This window comes from Branchiostoma lanceolatum, chromosome 7 (genome assembly GCF_035083965.1).
Source record: "Branchiostoma lanceolatum isolate klBraLanc5 chromosome 7, klBraLanc5.hap2, whole genome shotgun sequence".
Taxonomy (NCBI): Eukaryota; Metazoa; Chordata; class Leptocardii; order Amphioxiformes; family Branchiostomatidae; genus Branchiostoma; species Branchiostoma lanceolatum.
Genome location: NC_089728.1, coordinates 23,422,093 through 23,438,358, shown reverse-complemented (window position 1 = coordinate 23,438,358; position 16,266 = coordinate 23,422,093). Strand labels below are relative to the sequence as shown.

The following is a 16,266-nucleotide window of genomic DNA, read 5'->3' as shown; positions in this document are numbered from 1 at the left end:
TTGTGGACATGCTATGGAACTGATTTTTAAGTGGTAGATAGCTCGTTGGGCAGAGAGTAAGTGGTATAGGCTTGGGCCCCCTAGCAACTTTTTTGGAACTGCAGGGGTAGGTTTTGCTTCAGACTTTGAAAGGGAATAACTCAAGAAGGGCTTGATGGAAGGTCATGATTTTTTGCATGTACATAGCTTGAGTGATGATGTACATGATTGGATACTTATTATGCAAATCAGTAACTAATTTGCATAATTAATGAGGAAAGTTTATACATTCATCAATTTCCATGATAGGACTCGCAAACATGTGACATATGTAACTGAGGAAGAGAGAAATATTAATAGATATCAGCTATGCAAATGAGAACCTCATTTACATAATCAATGAGAAAATAATATAACTCGAGATGGGCTTGATGGATGGTCATGATTTTTGGTATGTAGATAGCTTATGTGATGCTTTGTATGATTGGATGATAATTATGCAAATCAGATTATAATTAATGAGGCAATTTTAAAAACCTGCTGTGTTCCATGATATGACTATTCAAATATGTGACATTTGTAACTGAGGAAGAGAGGAATGTCAATAGATAGAAATTATGCAAATGTAGGCCTAATTTGCATAATTCATGAGAAACTACTATCATTCCATACTAGTAAATAACGGCAATTTCATACTTGTTGCATTTAGAAGTTGTGTGAATGTGAACACCATTGAATCAAATTATGCTAATAAGGAGCTTATTTGCATTATTGATGAAAAATGTTAGCATAACCTTCTTTGTTAAGCTCATAATCATAACAAGGAGGTTTGGACAACTTATGTTATTTGGGTGAGGAGGATCAACTGGTATGATTTTTGATTGATGAAAAACACTCCTAATACGTCAGTCATAAAGGTCAAAATCATTTCGCGAAGGTATGAGGTCGTAGAACTCTTGTTTCAAATACAGAGGTTGAAAATAGAAAGTAACATTATACTGTCTGAAGAACTCCCATGATGACACGCCACATTTTAAACGTAAGTAGCATATGCCGTGGAACTGCATGTGTATAATCGTCCTCTCCCCATTCTCTGACTACATCTGAGTTCACTTCTTCCATGCATTCTTGGTAAGGGACAGGCAAGGCTGATTTCTTCTGTATCTGCATGTTGGACTCAGCTTGGAGTCCATCTTGTGATGAACCAGTTCCTATATGATAAAACCAAATGATGAATAAATATCAATTCACGTATTTAAGGAACATGTCACATGATTTTGACATGGGCTTCGTTTCATCACAGCAGCTACAAAAAACACGGGACAATGGATATCCATCATGCCTCTCTCAGCTAACATTGAAGTGTACCGATGATGGACTTACCAAAGGAGCCTGAGGTACTCAGCAGCTGAGCATCTGACAGTTGATTGCTTTGTTCCCAGCCAAAGTCCTCACAATATGTGCTGCATTTGTGAAGGAAGTATCTGCCGATGCTGTACTGGATATATATATATAAATGGAAACAATGACAAATATTAAACATATCACATACTCGCATGTGTAAAAAAATGAATCTGGGCATCGTTGAATTGACTACGTAAAACTTACATCTATAACTTGAATATGATATTGATCAAACATGCACAGCTATAACTGAATGAAATAATCACTGAGGCACACTACTGCCTCCTTATAAGTTCTAGTTCACTATCCACAAACTGTGGGATCTTTGTGGGACAAATACTTATGACATTTTCTTCCCTTCCATATCTTTAATTATCTTTCCCTCCACTGCTTGCTATTTTGTATCTGAAACGTTAACCAGACACACATGTCTGCTGACCATTGGCAAGAATGAACAAATTGAAATTTTAAATTTCCTAGATCCTAACGCCGTAAAAGGGCAGGTCGGCTGGAGAATTCTTATGGTCATGCGAATGCGATGATATGTCAAGCCACAATAGGAGGATAACTGACGTCAAAACTAGTTAGAAACGGGAATTTTTCAATTTGTACTTACCAAAGGGCAGTCCCTCAAAATGATGAATCAACTCCCTACCAGCGTTTACAAGGGGGGAGGGGGGCGACGAATATTGCATGCACGAAGAAGACAACGTCGCAATTCCGTGCGTTTGAGTTTACACCGAATTCCCTTCGACTCTCAAGTCACTCAAAAATCACTGGTCGACCATGGTAGACTCTGGCGATGCCATGTTAAGCACAGAAGATGATGAAACGCCGTTCTTGTCTGTGCTGTTAACCGAAAGAAAACCGTTAACGTTTGTCGCGCCCAGAAGTGTCTTGTGGGTAATTTGGATATCCGACACGAATCCGTGTTCCGTACACGTCAGGATCCGAGACAGCTCATGACTTCTAACATATTGGCAAATCTGAACTTCTAACATATTGGCAAATACATAAAAAAATGAAAGATCCGAGTAGATATTGTATCTGTACCCGAAACGTATCCAGACGTATACGGCATCAGAATTGCTGGATCTGAGGTGTTCCTGGTATTTGTCCGAATTTGCTCGGAAACGTTCCGTATCTGTACCCGAAACATATGAAGGATCCAGACGTATACGGCGCGGGAATTGTCGGATCTGAGGTGCATCGGATCCAATCGGAAACGTTCCGTATCTGCTATGATGCGCAATTCCGGATCTGTTGGATTCGTCAAGATCTGAGATCATGCCGCGTGCCGTGCAGTGTGTATTTGTTGGTCAGGATCCGAAGCAACTACCGACAAACAATCCGAAAATCTCTGCCATATTGACAAATATCTGGAAACGAAGGATCCGCGCAAATATCCTCAGGTATCCGACGCGCATCACGGATCCAGACGTATACGGCGTCGGAATTGCCGGATCTGAGGTGTACCTGGTAATTGTCTGAATTTGCTCGGAAACGTTCCGTATCTGTACCCGAAACGTATGAAGGATCCAGACGTATACGGCGCCGGAATTGTCTGATCTGAGGTGTATCGGATCCAATCGGAAACGTTCCGTATCTGCTATGATGCGCAATTCCGGATCTGCTGGATTCGTCAGGAAATGAGATCATGCCGTGCCGTGTGTATTTATTCGTCAGGATCCGAAGCAACTACCGACATACAAACAATCCGAACATTCCAAATATCAAAAAACGAGGGATCCGCGCAAATATCTTCGGGTATCCGAGGCGCATCACGAATCCAGAAGAATACGGCGTCGGAATTGATCGGATCTGCGGGCACTTCAGTATCCGAGCAGTGACCTGGGATTTTTCCGGATTCGCTCGGAAACGCCATGAGGCCCGATTCCGGATACGTCGGATCCGTCAGGATACGTGGCCATTTCGTGCAGTGACGTTTACATTATTATTAGTAATACAATCACGTTGCATACCCCATACCTTGATAGCTAAGACAACGTTACACATCAAGTGCGAGAGCAAGAAGAGATCGGAGAAATGATACGAGAAATGAGCGCAATATCACTTCCTTCTTCATCTGTCCGTGTGGGCCGTGTCATGCTCGCTGACATATTGTACAACATTTGGGTAACCGGGTAAATAGACCGTCCGGCACGTGTGCGGCACGCGCAATACACACGACTATACGTGTCAAGTTTCATGGGGGGGGGGGGGGGTATGTATGTATGTATGTATGTATGTATGTGTTTGCAGCCATGAGCGCTGAGGTTGGATGGAAGGAAGGGGGCAGAACGAGTGATGATGGTTGTGTAACCGTGTAACTCTGCAGTTTAATTGTTAAACCGTGTCTTGGAAAAGGGGGGTCTGTTTAAAGAAATGTGAACGATGTAGATCTTTCTAGGATATGTCAGTGGCCCTGAAAAGGGCCGGTGTTAATGTTGATCTTGCTCCGATCAAGCTTATGCGCGCTCCCCTCTGATGCGGCGGGCGAGTTGGATGTCCTTGGGCATGATGGTAACGCGCTTGGCATGGATAGCGCACAGGTTGGTGTCCTCGAACAGACCGACCAGGTAGGCCTCGCTTGCTTCCTGCAGAGCCATGACCGCTGAGCTCTGGAAGCGCAGGTCCGTCTTGAAGTCTTGGGCGATTTCCCGCACCAGGCGCTGGAAGGGCAGCTTGCGGATGAGCAGCTCCGTCGACTTCTGGTAGCGGCGGATCTCCCTCAGGGCGACGGTGCCGGGCCTGTAGCGGTGAGGCTTCTTGACGCCACCGGTAGCCGGTGCGCTCTTGCGAGCGGCCTTGGTTGCCAACTGCTTCCTGGGGGCCTTGCCACCGGTGGACTTACGGGCGGTCTGCTTGGTACGTGCCATGTCGGACGGAGTTTGTCTACGCTGAAGTGCAGGACGATAAGACTAGTCGGCAGACTGTGGAGAGTGAATTTATAACAACCGCTAATTAGATGCCCCGAGGTTTTCAATTGGCCGGTGCCCTGCCGTCTGATTGGTTGTCTTACCCAAATCTGGCCTCGTGATTGGTCAGTTTTCATGTCTCCAGGATCCGATATTCAGCGGCAAGCTCGGCACTTTTGGGGGTCACAGAGGAAATGTTGCAAGGATATCTTGAGCGCTACAACAGAATTACTATGGGCTACAAGTGTATTTTTGTATGTTTGTACACACTTTGGTGCGGATAGACGGACAGTGGTAACGAAACATCATCTTTGTACTCAATAAAGTTGTCGATTGATTAATTGATTTCCGGCGAGAAATTAACATCAGTCCGTTCACCTGGGTGTGTGCTTCTGTACGTATGTTCGTTCACCCATCCTTCCCTTCCAACATGTGTGTGTTGTTATACATGTGCTCTACGCGTGTTTGTGTCACGGTGTGTGTGTGTGGGGGGGGGGGGGGGGGGTGCTTTCATTCTATTTTATGTATCACTTATATGATTGACATAGTTCTTTTGTAAGGATGTGGGTGGCCCTGAAAAGGGCCGGGGTTCGCAGAAACTTCGACGGTCAGGTCATCACTTCTTCTTGGGCTTGGACGCTTTCTTGGCAGGCGCCGCCTTCTTTGCAATCTTCTTTGCCGGAGTCTTTTTTGTGGATTTCTTGGCAGCGGGTTTCTTGGCCGGAGATTTCTTGGTCTTCTTGGTAGTCGGTTTCTTGGTCTTCTTGGGGGTGGTAGCCTTCTTAGCCTTTGGCTTTTTGGGCTTGGTGGTCTTGGGTTTTGCGGCTTTCTTAGCCACAGGTTTCTTGACCGGCTTCTTGACGGCTTTCTTTGCGGCCTTCTCGGCGGCTTTCTTGGCTGCCACGTTGATCTTGAAGGATCCCGACGCCCCAGTTCCTTTGACCTGGATGAGGGTACCCTTCTCCACCAAGGATTTCAGGGCGCGCTTGACGAAGTGCGCTTTCTTCTCCACGTCGAACTTGTAGTTACCAGCAATGTACTTCTTGATGGCCAACAGAGAAGAACCGGTACGGTCCTTGAGCGCTTCCACAGCCGCCGTAACCATAACAGTGGTGGGCGGGTGAGCCGCAGGGCCCTTGGGTGCCGTTGGCTTCCTGGCCTTCTTGGGGGACGATGCTGGAGCGGACATGCTGGATTACCTTGTCTGCGTTAGACGTGCAAATGAAACCACCGTCTTGTCAAGCTGGCGTGAAGTAACAATGGTACGGACCTAGACGGAAACGTCACAGCTTGTCTGTGTCCTATTGTCAGTCGCGGCGAAACTTGTATTTCTTTTCAAACTCTATAGTGGGAATTCTCCCTTAACAGGCATGAGAAATGATGTACAAAAGAAGATTCACATCTAGCCAATTTGATGGAAGCGGCTGATCACTAGCCTCCAGATCTTGAGATATTCGTCATATTTCCAGTAAGTGAGCTGCGATATTTCCGACTATAAGTCCGTGCCATTGTTACTTCAGACCAGCTTGACAAGACGGCAGAATCTTACAGCTAGTCGAAAAGAAACTTCACTATGAGCGATCCACAACACATATGGAGTATTAAACTACGATACAACACACACACTATCAAATAAATCAAGATCCCTCCGCCGCACCGCACCAAACAACACCTCACTTTGATGTCTCCTTCCACGCCAAAACGCACACCAAGATAAACAGCAAAGCCGACGACATCAACCAATTTACAAGGGAAATATGTTTGATATACGCTTCAGCAGAAACGACAAACACCTGCCCAAAAATAAACACGTCAACCAAAAAAGACCACTCACGCACAAAGAAATAAAGAACTACAATCGTGGTCTCTGTGTTCTTGGGGTTGGAATGATCATTGTATGTCATGTTCATCGTTCGAGTCAGGTGTGTACGTGTGTAGGGCCGTGTTTGTTGTGAGAAAATACAGCTCTTTCTTGGACATTTGGATGGCCCTGAAAAGGGCCGGGGTTGCTTGCGATGATAAGTCAGCCGGGTCCTTTAGCCACCAAAGCCGTACAGGGTGCGGCCTTGACGTTTGAGAGCGTAGACGACGTCCATGGCGGTGACCGTCTTGCGCTTGGCGTGCTCGGTGTATGTGACCGCGTCGCGGATCACATTCTCCAGGAAGACCTTGAGAACGCCTCGGGTCTCCTCGTAGATGAGGGCGGAGATGCGTTTGACGCCGCCTCGGCGAGCCAGACGACGGATGGCGGGCTTGGTGATGCCCTGGATGTTGTCGCGAAGCACCTTACGGTGACGCTTGGCGCCTCCCTTTCCGAGACCCTTGCCTCCCTTGCCGCGCCCAGACATGATGCTAGTAGATGCGATGTTCTTCTCGACTAGGATTAGAACGAAGCAGTGAATGGGTCGCCTCCTGTCGGAGCCGATTTAATAGCCGCCCTGCGGACCTACGAGAACTCTAGTCGACGAACGGTCGACCACAACTGGCCAATGGGAAGACGCCATCCGCCAACCCATAGGAGTTACAAAAGACGAATCCACGCCGAGGCTTTCCCATCGGCAAGACCACTATTTTCGGAGATAAGAAATATTAGCAAGACGAAGGAAAGAAAGCAAAGCAAACTAAAGAACGCCCCCTAACGATATATATCGAAGATGACAAGAAGCACAGGGCAAGCGAGACACGGAAACGTCTACGCCACACACACACACACACACACACACACACACGCTCCATTAGCGCTCATAAGTTTGACTACACATATCAGACATTGTCTGTCTGATAATACGTTGAAGGCATTCGACAGGAAAATAACGCCAATCGACGCAACGACTATTTCGTTGTTCTAAAGAACGTCCCGTGAACAACGTCACAGGCGGCGACATTTGTTCCAGAAGGCAACGTCTGTTGGCTCTGTTCTGTTTGATGATAACAAACAGAACGTTGTGTAGATTTTTATCACGTCAGAAGACACTTTATTTCTTGTATTGTATTGCATTGTGTTGCGTTTTGTATTTTTGTTGGCTTTGTTGTGCGTTGCAGCCCTCTCCTGTTAGGGCGCGTCGTTGGGTTCTATGCGCCTGCCGTCGCAGGTTAGTGGCGTGTGCATGCCTTGGGTGATTTGTTTGACTGCAAAGTGTGATTGCTACAGCTCTTTTGTGGGGATGTGGGTGGCCTTGAAAAAGGCCGGGGTTATATATCTCTGGCACTGGCGGTAGATCTACTTGGAGCTGGTGTACTTGGTGACGGCCTTGGTGCCCTCGCTGACGGCGTGCTTGGCCAGCTCGCCCGGCAGCAGGAGTCGCACGGCGGTCTGGATCTCGCGGCTGCTGATGGTGGAGCGCTTGTTGTAGTTGGCGAGTCGAGAGGCCTCTGCGGCGATCCGTTCAAAAATGTCGTTGACGAAGGAATTCATGATTCCCATGGCCTTGCTGGAGACGCCGGTGTCGGGGTGCACCTGTTTCAGCACCTTGTAGATGTAGACGCCGAAGGTCTCCCTTCTCTTTCTCCTCCTTCCACGCTTCTTGTCTCCGGCGGGCCTGGCTTTGCCAGCCTTTTTGACGGCTTTTCCACTTGGTGGCATGATGAGGTTCTTGGCGTATTAGACAGCAAAGAATGGGTGCACTCGCGCCGCCTCGGCTCTTTATGGGGAAAATAATGCAAATCTTCTGGATTGTCTAGTCCAAGGTGCGGACGTTGCAGAACATTTCACAGTAATCTCTCTCTATTGGCTCGCTGTCGGAAGTTGTCGATCCAGCGGCGAAGTATAAATTGGCTGGGCAGGACCTTTCGTCTATTCATTCTTCTACCCGTATAACGCCAATCAATCGACTACTACAAGATGTCTGGACGTGGTAAAGGAGGCAAGGCACGCGCTAAGGCAAAGAGTCGTTCTTCCCGAGCGGGTCTCCAGTTCCCCGTTGGCCGCGTACATCGCTTCTTGCGGAAGGGAAACTACGCCCAGCGCGTGGGTGCCGGCGCTCCGGTGTATCTGGCGGCGGTGCTTGAGTACTTGACGGCCGAGATTCTGGAGCTGGCTGGTAACGCTGCCCGTGACAACAAGAAGACTAGAATCATCCCCCGTCACCTTCAACTGGCCGTCCGCAACGACGAGGAGTTGAACAAGCTGATGTCGGGCGTCACCATTGCCCAGGGCGGTGTTCTCCCAAACATCCACGCTGTGCTTCTGCCCAAGAAGACCGGCAAGGCTCAGTAGATTCCAGACGTGTACCTAAACCCAGGCCCTTTTCAGGGCCACCCACATCCTTTCAAAGGAACTGTATCATCTTCACACTTGCTTCATACATACGACTAACTATTCATGGTGAAATGAAAAAAAAAGACTTTAATACATTTGTATCTCTTACACACACTGCATCTGCTTATATTAGACAAAGACTAGACAACGTTTACATTATTATTAGTAATACAATCACGTTGCATACCCCATACCTTGATAGCTAAGACAACGTTACACATCAAGTGCGAGAGCAAGAAGAGATCGGAGAAATGATACGAGAAATGAGCGCAATATCACTTCCTTCTTCATCTGTCCGTGTGGGCCGTGTCATGCTCGCTGACATATTGTACAACATTTGGGTAACCGGGTAAATAGACCGTCCGGCACGTGTGCGGCACGCGCAATACACACGACTATACGTGTCAAGTTTCATGGGGGGGGGGGGGTATGTATGTATGTATGTATGTATGTATGTGTTTGCAGCCATGAGCGCTGAGGTTGGATGGAAGGAAGGGGGCAGAACGAGTGATGATGGTTGTGTAACCGTGTAACTCTGCAGTTTAATTGTTAAACCGTGTCTTGGAAAAGGGGGGTCTGTTTAAAGAAATGTGAACGATGTAGATCTTTCTGGGATATGTCAGTGGCCCTGAAAAGGGCCGGTGTTAATGTTGATCTTGCTCCGATCAAGCTTATGCGCGCTCCCCTCTGATGCGGCGGGCGAGTTGGATGTCCTTGGGCATGATGGTAACGCGCTTGGCATGGATAGCGCACAGGTTGGTGTCCTCGAACAGACCGACCAGGTAGGCCTCGCTTGCTTCCTGCAGAGCCATGACCGCTGAGCTCTGGAAGCGCAGGTCCGTCTTGAAGTCTTGGGCGATTTCCCGCACCAGGCGCTGGAAGGGCAGCTTGCGGATGAGCAGCTCCGTCGACTTCTGGTAGCGGCGGATCTCCCTCAGGGCGACGGTGCCGGGCCTGTAGCGGTGAGGCTTCTTGACGCCACCGGTAGCCGGTGCGCTCTTGCGAGCGGCCTTGGTTGCCAACTGCTTCCTGGGGGCCTTGCCACCGGTGGACTTACGGGCGGTCTGCTTGGTACGTGCCATGTCGGACGGAGTTTGTCTACGCTGAAGTGCAGGACGATAAGACTAGTCGGCAGACTGTGGAGAGTGAATTTATAACAACCGCTAATTAGATGCCCCGAGGTTTTCAATTGGCCGGTGCCCTGCCGTCTGATTGGTTGTCTTACCCAAATCTGGCCTCGTGATTGGTCAGTTTTCATGTCTCCAGGATCCGATATTCAGCGGCAAGCTCGGCACTTTTGGGGGTCACAGAGGAAATGTTGCAAGGATATCTTGAGCGCTACAACAGAATTACTATGGGCTACAAGTGTATTTTTGTATGTTTGTACACACTTTGGTGCGGATAGACGGACAGTGGTAACGAAACATCATCTTTGTACTCAATAAAGTTGTCGATTGATTAATTGATTTCCGGCGAGAAATTAACATCAGTCCGTTCACCTGGGTGTGTGCTTCTGTACGTATGTTCGTTCACCCATCCTTCCCTTCCAACATGTGTGTGTTGTTATACATGTGCTCTACGCGTGTTTGTGTCACGGTGTGTGTGTGTGGGGGGGGGGGGGGGGTGCTTTCATTCTATTTTATGTATCACTTATATGATTGACATAGTTCTTTTGTAAGGATGTGGGTGGCCCTGAAAAGGGCCGGGGTTCGCAGAAACTTCGACGGTCAGGTCATCACTTCTTCTTGGGCTTGGACGCTTTCTTGGCAGGCGCCGCCTTCTTTGCAATCTTCTTTGCCGGAGTCTTTTTTGTGGATTTCTTGGCAGCGGGTTTCTTGGCCGGAGATTTCTTGGTCTTCTTGGTAGTCGGTTTCTTGGTCTTCTTGGGGGTGGTAGCCTTCTTAGCCTTTGGCTTTTTGGGCTTGGTGGTCTTGGGTTTTGCGGCTTTCTTAGCCACAGGTTTCTTGACCGGCTTCTTGACGGCTTTCTTTGCGGCCTTCTCGGCGGCTTTCTTGGCTGCCACGTTGATCTTGAAGGATCCCGACGCCCCAGTTCCTTTGACCTGGATGAGGGTACCCTTCTCCACCAAGGATTTCAGGGCGCGCTTGACGAAGTGCGCTTTCTTCTCCACGTCGAACTTGTAGTTACCAGCAATGTACTTCTTGATGGCCAACAGAGAAGAACCGGTACGGTCCTTGAGCGCTTCCACAGCCGCCGTAACCATAACAGTGGTGGGCGGGTGAGCCGCAGGGCCCTTGGGTGCCGTTGGCTTCCTGGCCTTCTTGGGGGACGATGCTGGAGCGGACATGCTGGATTACCTTGTCTGCGTTAGACGTGCAAATGAAACCACCGTCTTGTCAAGCTGGCGTGAAGTAACAATGGTACGGACCTAGACGGAAACGTCACAGCTTGTCTGTGTCCTATTGTCAGTCGCGGCGAAACTTGTATTTCTTTTCAAACTCTATAGTGGGAATTCTCCCTTAACAGGCATGAGAAATGATGTACAAAAGAAGATTCACATCTAGCCAATTTGATGGAAGCGGCTGATCACTAGCCTCCAGATCTTGAGATATTCGTCATATTTCCAGTAAGTGAGCTGCGATATTTCCGACTATAAGTCCGTGCCATTGTTACTTCAGACCAGCTTGACAAGACGGCAGAATCTTACAGCTAGTCGAAAAGAAACTTCACTATGAGCGATCCACAACACATATGGAGTATTAAACTACGATACAACACACACACTATCAAATAAATCAAGATCCCTCCGCCGCACCGCACCAAACAACACCTCACTTTGATGTCTCCTTCCACGCCAAAACGCACACCAAGATAAACAGCAAAGCCGACGACATCAACCAATTTACAAGGGAAATATGTTTGATATACGCTTCAGCAGAAACGACAAACACCTGCCCAAAAATAAACACGTCAACCAAAAAAGACCACTCACGCACAAAGAAATAAAGAACTACAATCGTGGTCTCTGTGTTCTTGGGGTTGGAATGATCATTGTATGTCATGTTCATCGTTCGAGTCAGGTGTGTACGTGTGTAGGGCCGTGTTTGTTGTGAGAAAATACAGCTCTTTCTTGGACATTTGGATGGCCCTGAAAAGGGCCGGGGTTGCTTGCGATGATAAGTCAGCCGGGTCCTTTAGCCACCAAAGCCGTACAGGGTGCGGCCTTGACGTTTGAGAGCGTAGACGACGTCCATGGCGGTGACCGTCTTGCGCTTGGCGTGCTCGGTGTATGTGACCGCGTCGCGGATCACATTCTCCAGGAAGACCTTGAGAACGCCTCGGGTCTCCTCGTAGATGAGGCCGGAGATGCGTTTGACGCCGCCTCGGCGAGCCAGACGACGGATGGCGGGCTTGGTGATGCCCTGGATGTTGTCGCGAAGCACCTTACGGTGACGCTTGGCGCCTCCCTTTCCGAGACCCTTGCCTCCCTTGCCGCGCCCAGACATGATGCTAGTAGATGCGATGTTCTTCTCGACTAGGATTAGAACGAAGCAGTGAATGGGTCGCCTCCTGTCGGAGCCGATTTAATAGCCGCCCTGCGGACCTACGAGAACTCTAGTCGACGACCGGTCGACCACAACTGGCCAATGGGAAGACGCCATCCGCCAACCCATAGGAGTTACAAAAGACGAATCCACGCCGAGGCTTTCCCATCGGCAAGACCACTATTTTCGGAGATAAGAAATATTAGCAAGACGAAGGAAAGAAAGCAAAGCAAACTAAAGAACGCCCCCTAACGATATATATCGAAGATGACAAGAAGCACAGGGCAAGCGAGACACGGAAACGTCTACGCCACACACACACACACACACACACACACACACGCTCCATTAGCGCTCATAAGTTTGACTACACATATCAGACATTGTCTGTCTGATAATACGTTGAAGGCATTCGACAGGAAAATAACGCCAATCGACGCAACGACTATTTCGTTGTTCTAAAGAACGTCCCGTGAACAACGTCACAGGCGGCGACATTTGTTCCAGAAGGCAACGTCTGTTGGCTCTGTTCTGTTTGATGATAACAAACAGAACGTTGTGTAGATTTTTATCACGTCAGAAGACACTTTATTTCTTGTATTGTATTGCATTGTGTTGCGTTGTGTATTGTTGATGGCTTTGTTGTGCGTTGCAGCCCTCTCCTGTTAGGGCGCGTCGTTGGGTTCTATGCGCCTGCCGTCGCAGGTTAGTGGCGTGTGCATGCCTTGGGTGATTTGTTTGACGGCAAAGTGTGATTGCTACAGCTCTTTTGTGGGGATGTGGGTGGCCTTGAAAAAGGCCGGGGTTATATATCTCTGGCACTGGCGGTAGATCTACTTGGAGCTGGTGTACTTGGTGACGGCCTTGGTGCCCTCGCTGACGGCGTGCTTGGCCAGCTCGCCCGGCAGCAGGAGTCGCACGGCGGTCTGGATCTCGCGGCTGCTGATGGTGGAGCGCTTGTTGTAGTTGGCGAGTCGAGAGGCCTCTGCGGCGATCCGTTCAAAAATGTCGTTGACGAAGGAATTCATGATTCCCATGGCCTTGCTGGAGACGCCGGTGTCGGGGTGCACCTGTTTCAGCACCTTGTAGATGTAGACGCCGAAGGTCTCCCTTCTCTTTCTCCTCCTTCCACGCTTCTTGTCTCCGGCGGGCCTGGCTTTGCCAGCTTTTTTGACGGCTTTTCCACTTGGTGGCATGATGAGGTTCTTGGCGTATTAGACAGCAAAGAATGGGTGCACTCGCGCCGCCTCGGCTCTTTATGGGGAAAATAATGCAAATCTTCTGGATTGTCTAGTCCAAGGTGCGGACGTTGCAGAACATTTCACAGTAATCTCTCTCTATTGGCTCGCTGTCGGAAGTTGTCGATCCAGCGGCGAAGTATAAATTGGCTGGGCAGGACCTTTCGTCTATTCATTCTTCTACCCGTATAACGCCAATCAATCGACTACTACAAGATGTCTGGACGTGGTAAAGGAGGCAAGGCACGCGCTAAGGCAAAGAGTCGTTCTTCCCGAGCGGGTCTCCAGTTCCCCGTTGGCCGCGTACATCGCTTCTTGCGGAAGGGAAACTACGCCCAGCGCGTGGGTGCCGGCGCTCCGGTGTATCTGGCGGCGGTGCTTGAGTACTTGACGGCCGAGATTCTGGAGCTGGCTGGTAACGCTGCCCGTGACAACAAGAAGACTAGAATCATCCCCCGTCACCTTCAACTGGCCGTCCGCAACGACGAGGAGTTGAACAAGCTGATGTCGGGCGTCACCATTGCCCAGGGCGGTGTTCTCCCAAACATCCACGCTGTGCTTCTGCCCAAGAAGACCGGCAAGGCTCAGTAGATTCCAGACGTGTACCTAAACCCAGGCCCTTTTCAGGGCCACCCACATCCTTTCAAAGGAACTGTATCATCTTCACACTTGCTTCATACATACGACTAACTATTCATGGTGAAATGAAAAAAAAAGACTTTAATACATTTGTATCTCTTACACACACTGCATCTGCTTATATTAGACAAAGACTAGACAACGTTTACATTATTATTAGTAATACAATCACGTTGCATACCCCATACCTTGATAGCTAAGACAACGTTACACATCAAGTGCGAGAGCAAGAAGAGATCGGAGAAATGATACGAGAAATGAGCGCAATATCACTTCCTTCTTCATCTGTCCGTGTGGGCCGTGTCATGCTCGCTGACATATTGTACAACATTTGGGTAACCGGGTAAATAGACCGTCCGGCACGTGTGCGGCACGCGCAATACACACGACTATACGTGTCAAGTTTCATGGGGGGGGGGGGTATGTATGTATGTATGTATGTATGTATGTGTTTGCAGCCATGAGCGCTGAGGTTGGATGGAAGGAAGGGGGCAGAACGAGTGATGATGGTTGTGTAACCGTGTAACTCTGCAGTTTAATTGTTAAACCGTGTCTTGGAAAAGGGGGGTCTGTTTAAAGAAATGTGAACGATGTAGATCTTTCTGGGATATGTCAGTGGCCCTGAAAAGGGCCGGTGTTAATGTTGATCTTGCTCCGATCAAGCTTATGCGCGCTCCCCTCTGATGCGGCGGGCGAGTTGGATGTCCTTGGGCATGATGGTAACGCGCTTGGCATGGATAGCGCACAGGTTGGTGTCCTCGAACAGACCGACCAGGTAGGCCTCGCTTGCTTCCTGCAGAGCCATGACCGCTGAGCTCTGGAAGCGCAGGTCCGTCTTGAAGTCTTGGGCGATTTCCCGCACCAGGCGCTGGAAGGGCAGCTTGCGGATGAGCAGCTCCGTCGACTTCTGGTAGCGGCGGATCTCCCTCAGGGCGACGGTGCCGGGCCTGTAGCGGTGAGGCTTCTTGACGCCACCGGTAGCCGGTGCGCTCTTGCGAGCGGCCTTGGTTGCCAACTGCTTCCTGGGGGCCTTGCCACCGGTGGACTTACGGGCGGTCTGCTTGGTACGTGCCATGTCGGACGGAGTTTGTCTACGCTGAAGTGCAGGACGATAAGACTAGTCGGCAGACTGTGGAGAGTGAATTTATAACAACCGCTAATTAGATGCCCCGAGGTTTTCAATTGGCCGGTGCCCTGCCGTCTGATTGGTTGTCTTACCCAAATCTGGCCTCGTGATTGGTCAGTTTTCATGTCTCCAGGATCCGATATTCAGCGGCAAGCTCGGCACTTTTGGGGGTCACAGAGGAAATGTTGCAAGGATATCTTGAGCGCTACAACAGAATTACTATGGGCTACAAGTGTATTTTTGTATGTTTGTACACACTTTGGTGCGGATAGACGGACAGTGGTAACGAAACATCATCTTTGTACTCAATAAAGTTGTCGATTGATTAATTGATTTCCGGCGAGAAATTAACATCAGTCCGTTCACCTGGGTGTGTGCTTCTGTACGTATGTTCGTTCACCCATCCTTCCCTTCCAACATGTGTGTGTTGTTATACATGTGCTCTACGCGTGTTTGTGTCACGGTGTGTGTGTGTGGGGGGGGGGGGGTGCTTTCATTCTATTTTATGTATCACTTATATGATTGACATAGTTCTTTTGTAAGGATGTGGGTGGCCCTGAAAAGGGCCGGGGTTCGCAGAAACTTCGACGGTCAGGTCATCACTTCTTCTTGGGCTTGGACGCTTTCTTGGCAGGCGCCGCCTTCTTTGCAATCTTCTTTGCCGGAGTCTTTTTTGTGGATTTCTTGGCAGCGGGTTTCTTGGCCGGAGATTTCTTGGTCTTCTTGGTAGTCGGTTTCTTGGTCTTCTTGGGGGTGGTAGCCTTCTTAGCCTTTGGCTTTTTGGGCTTGGTGGTCTTGGGTTTTGCGGCTTTCTTAGCCACAGGTTTCTTGACCGGCTTCTTGACGGCTTTCTTTGCGGCCTTCTCGGCGGCTTTCTTGGCTGCCACGTTGATCTTGAAGGATCCCGACGCCCCAGTTCCTTTGACCTGGATGAGGGTACCCTTCTCCACCAAGGATTTCAGGGCGCGCTTGACGAAGTGCGCTTTCTTCTCCACGTCGAACTTGTAGTTACCAGCAATGTACTTCTTGATGGCCAACAGAGAAGAACCGGTACGGTCCTTGAGCGCTTCCACAGCCGCCGTAACCATAACAGTGGTGGGCGGGTGAGCCGCAGGGCCCTTGGGTGCCGTTGGCTTCCTGGCCTTCTTGGGGGACGATGCTGGAGCGGACATGCTGGATTACCTTGTCTGCGTTAGAC

At 49.3% G+C, this 16,266-nt stretch overlaps 6 protein-coding genes and 1 long non-coding RNA gene across 7 annotated transcripts; 2 read left to right on the top strand and 5 right to left on the bottom strand.

Annotated features, from left to right (window-relative positions):
• Positions 1 to 953: 953 nt before the first annotated feature.
• On the bottom strand, positions 954 to 3,330 carry LOC136438229 (uncharacterized). The gene is made up of 2 exons (XR_010756407.1): positions 1,363 to 3,330; positions 954 to 1,190 (listed from the first exon to the last, which is right to left on the bottom strand). It is a non-coding gene; the product is annotated as an uncharacterized lncRNA (long non-coding RNA).
• Positions 3,331 to 4,917: 1,587 nt separating this feature from the next.
• Positions 4,918 to 5,490, bottom strand: LOC136438747 (histone H1-like). The gene is made up of 2 exons (XM_066433659.1): positions 5,335 to 5,490; positions 4,918 to 5,061 (listed from the first exon to the last, which is right to left on the bottom strand). Exons 1-2 carry the CDS (start codon positions 5,488 to 5,490, stop codon positions 4,918 to 4,920), a joined length of 300 nt encoding a protein of 99 aa, XP_066289756.1.
• A 554-nt stretch (positions 5,491 to 6,044) lies between these two features.
• LOC136438746 (uncharacterized) lies at positions 6,045 to 13,382 on the bottom strand. The gene is made up of 2 exons (XM_066433658.1): positions 12,905 to 13,382; positions 6,045 to 7,893 (listed from the first exon to the last, which is right to left on the bottom strand). The coding sequence occupies exons 1-2, from the start codon at positions 13,259 to 13,261 to the stop codon at positions 7,522 to 7,524; spliced, it is 729 nt and encodes a 242-aa protein (XP_066289755.1). The 5' UTR covers positions 13,262 to 13,382; the 3' UTR covers positions 6,045 to 7,521.
• On the top strand, positions 7,920 to 8,954 carry LOC136438228 (histone H2A-like). Its single transcript, XM_066432987.1, has one exon. It carries the CDS (start codon positions 8,143 to 8,145, stop codon positions 8,515 to 8,517), a length of 375 nt encoding a protein of 124 aa, XP_066289084.1. The 5' UTR covers positions 7,920 to 8,142; the 3' UTR covers positions 8,518 to 8,954.
• On the bottom strand, positions 10,243 to 10,908 carry LOC136438222 (histone H1-like). Its single transcript, XM_066432980.1, has one exon. It carries the CDS (start codon positions 10,865 to 10,867, stop codon positions 10,295 to 10,297), a length of 573 nt encoding a protein of 190 aa, XP_066289077.1. The 5' UTR covers positions 10,868 to 10,908; the 3' UTR covers positions 10,243 to 10,294.
• A 37-nt stretch (positions 13,383 to 13,419) lies between the features above and the next one.
• On the top strand, positions 13,420 to 14,331 carry LOC136438226 (histone H2A-like). Its single transcript, XM_066432985.1, has one exon. The coding sequence runs from the start codon at positions 13,520 to 13,522 to the stop codon at positions 13,892 to 13,894; it is 375 nt and encodes a 124-aa protein (XP_066289082.1). The 5' UTR covers positions 13,420 to 13,519; the 3' UTR covers positions 13,895 to 14,331.
• A 1,284-nt stretch (positions 14,332 to 15,615) lies between these two features.
• LOC136438220 (histone H1-like) lies at positions 15,616 to 16,240 on the bottom strand. The gene has a single exon (XM_066432978.1). It carries the CDS (start codon positions 16,238 to 16,240, stop codon positions 15,668 to 15,670), a length of 573 nt encoding a protein of 190 aa, XP_066289075.1. The 3' UTR covers positions 15,616 to 15,667.
• Between the last annotated feature and the right edge of the window lie 26 nt (positions 16,241 to 16,266).

What these genes read in the sequence shown, in the direction of transcription:
- LOC136438228 (XM_066432987.1), top strand. Translation starts at nt 8,143, where the DNA reads ATGTCTGGACGTGGTAAAGGAGGCAAGGCACGCGCTAAGGCAAAGAGT.
- LOC136438747 (XM_066433659.1), bottom strand. Translation starts at nt 5,490, where the DNA reads ATGTCCGCTCCAGCATCGTCCCCCAAGAAGGCCAGGAAGCCAACGGCA. An exon ending in TGGCCATCAAGAAGTACATT is followed by an intron (nt 5,062 to 5,334) that starts GCTGGTAACTAC and finishes ACCCCCAAGAAG; the next exon opens with ACCAAGAAACCGACTACCAA.
- LOC136438222 (XM_066432980.1), bottom strand. Translation starts at nt 10,867, where the DNA reads ATGTCCGCTCCAGCATCGTCCCCCAAGAAGGCCAGGAAGCCAACGGCA.
- LOC136438220 (XM_066432978.1), bottom strand. Translation starts at nt 16,240, where the DNA reads ATGTCCGCTCCAGCATCGTCCCCCAAGAAGGCCAGGAAGCCAACGGCA.
- LOC136438226 (XM_066432985.1), top strand. Translation starts at nt 13,520, where the DNA reads ATGTCTGGACGTGGTAAAGGAGGCAAGGCACGCGCTAAGGCAAAGAGT.
- LOC136438746 (XM_066433658.1), bottom strand. Translation starts at nt 13,261, where the DNA reads ATGCCACCAAGTGGAAAAGCCGTCAAAAAAGCTGGCAAAGCCAGGCCC. An exon ending in TCACCAAGTACACCAGCTCC is followed by an intron (nt 7,894 to 12,904) that starts AAGTAGATCTAC and finishes TAATACGCCAAG; the next exon opens with AACCTCATCATGCCACCAAG.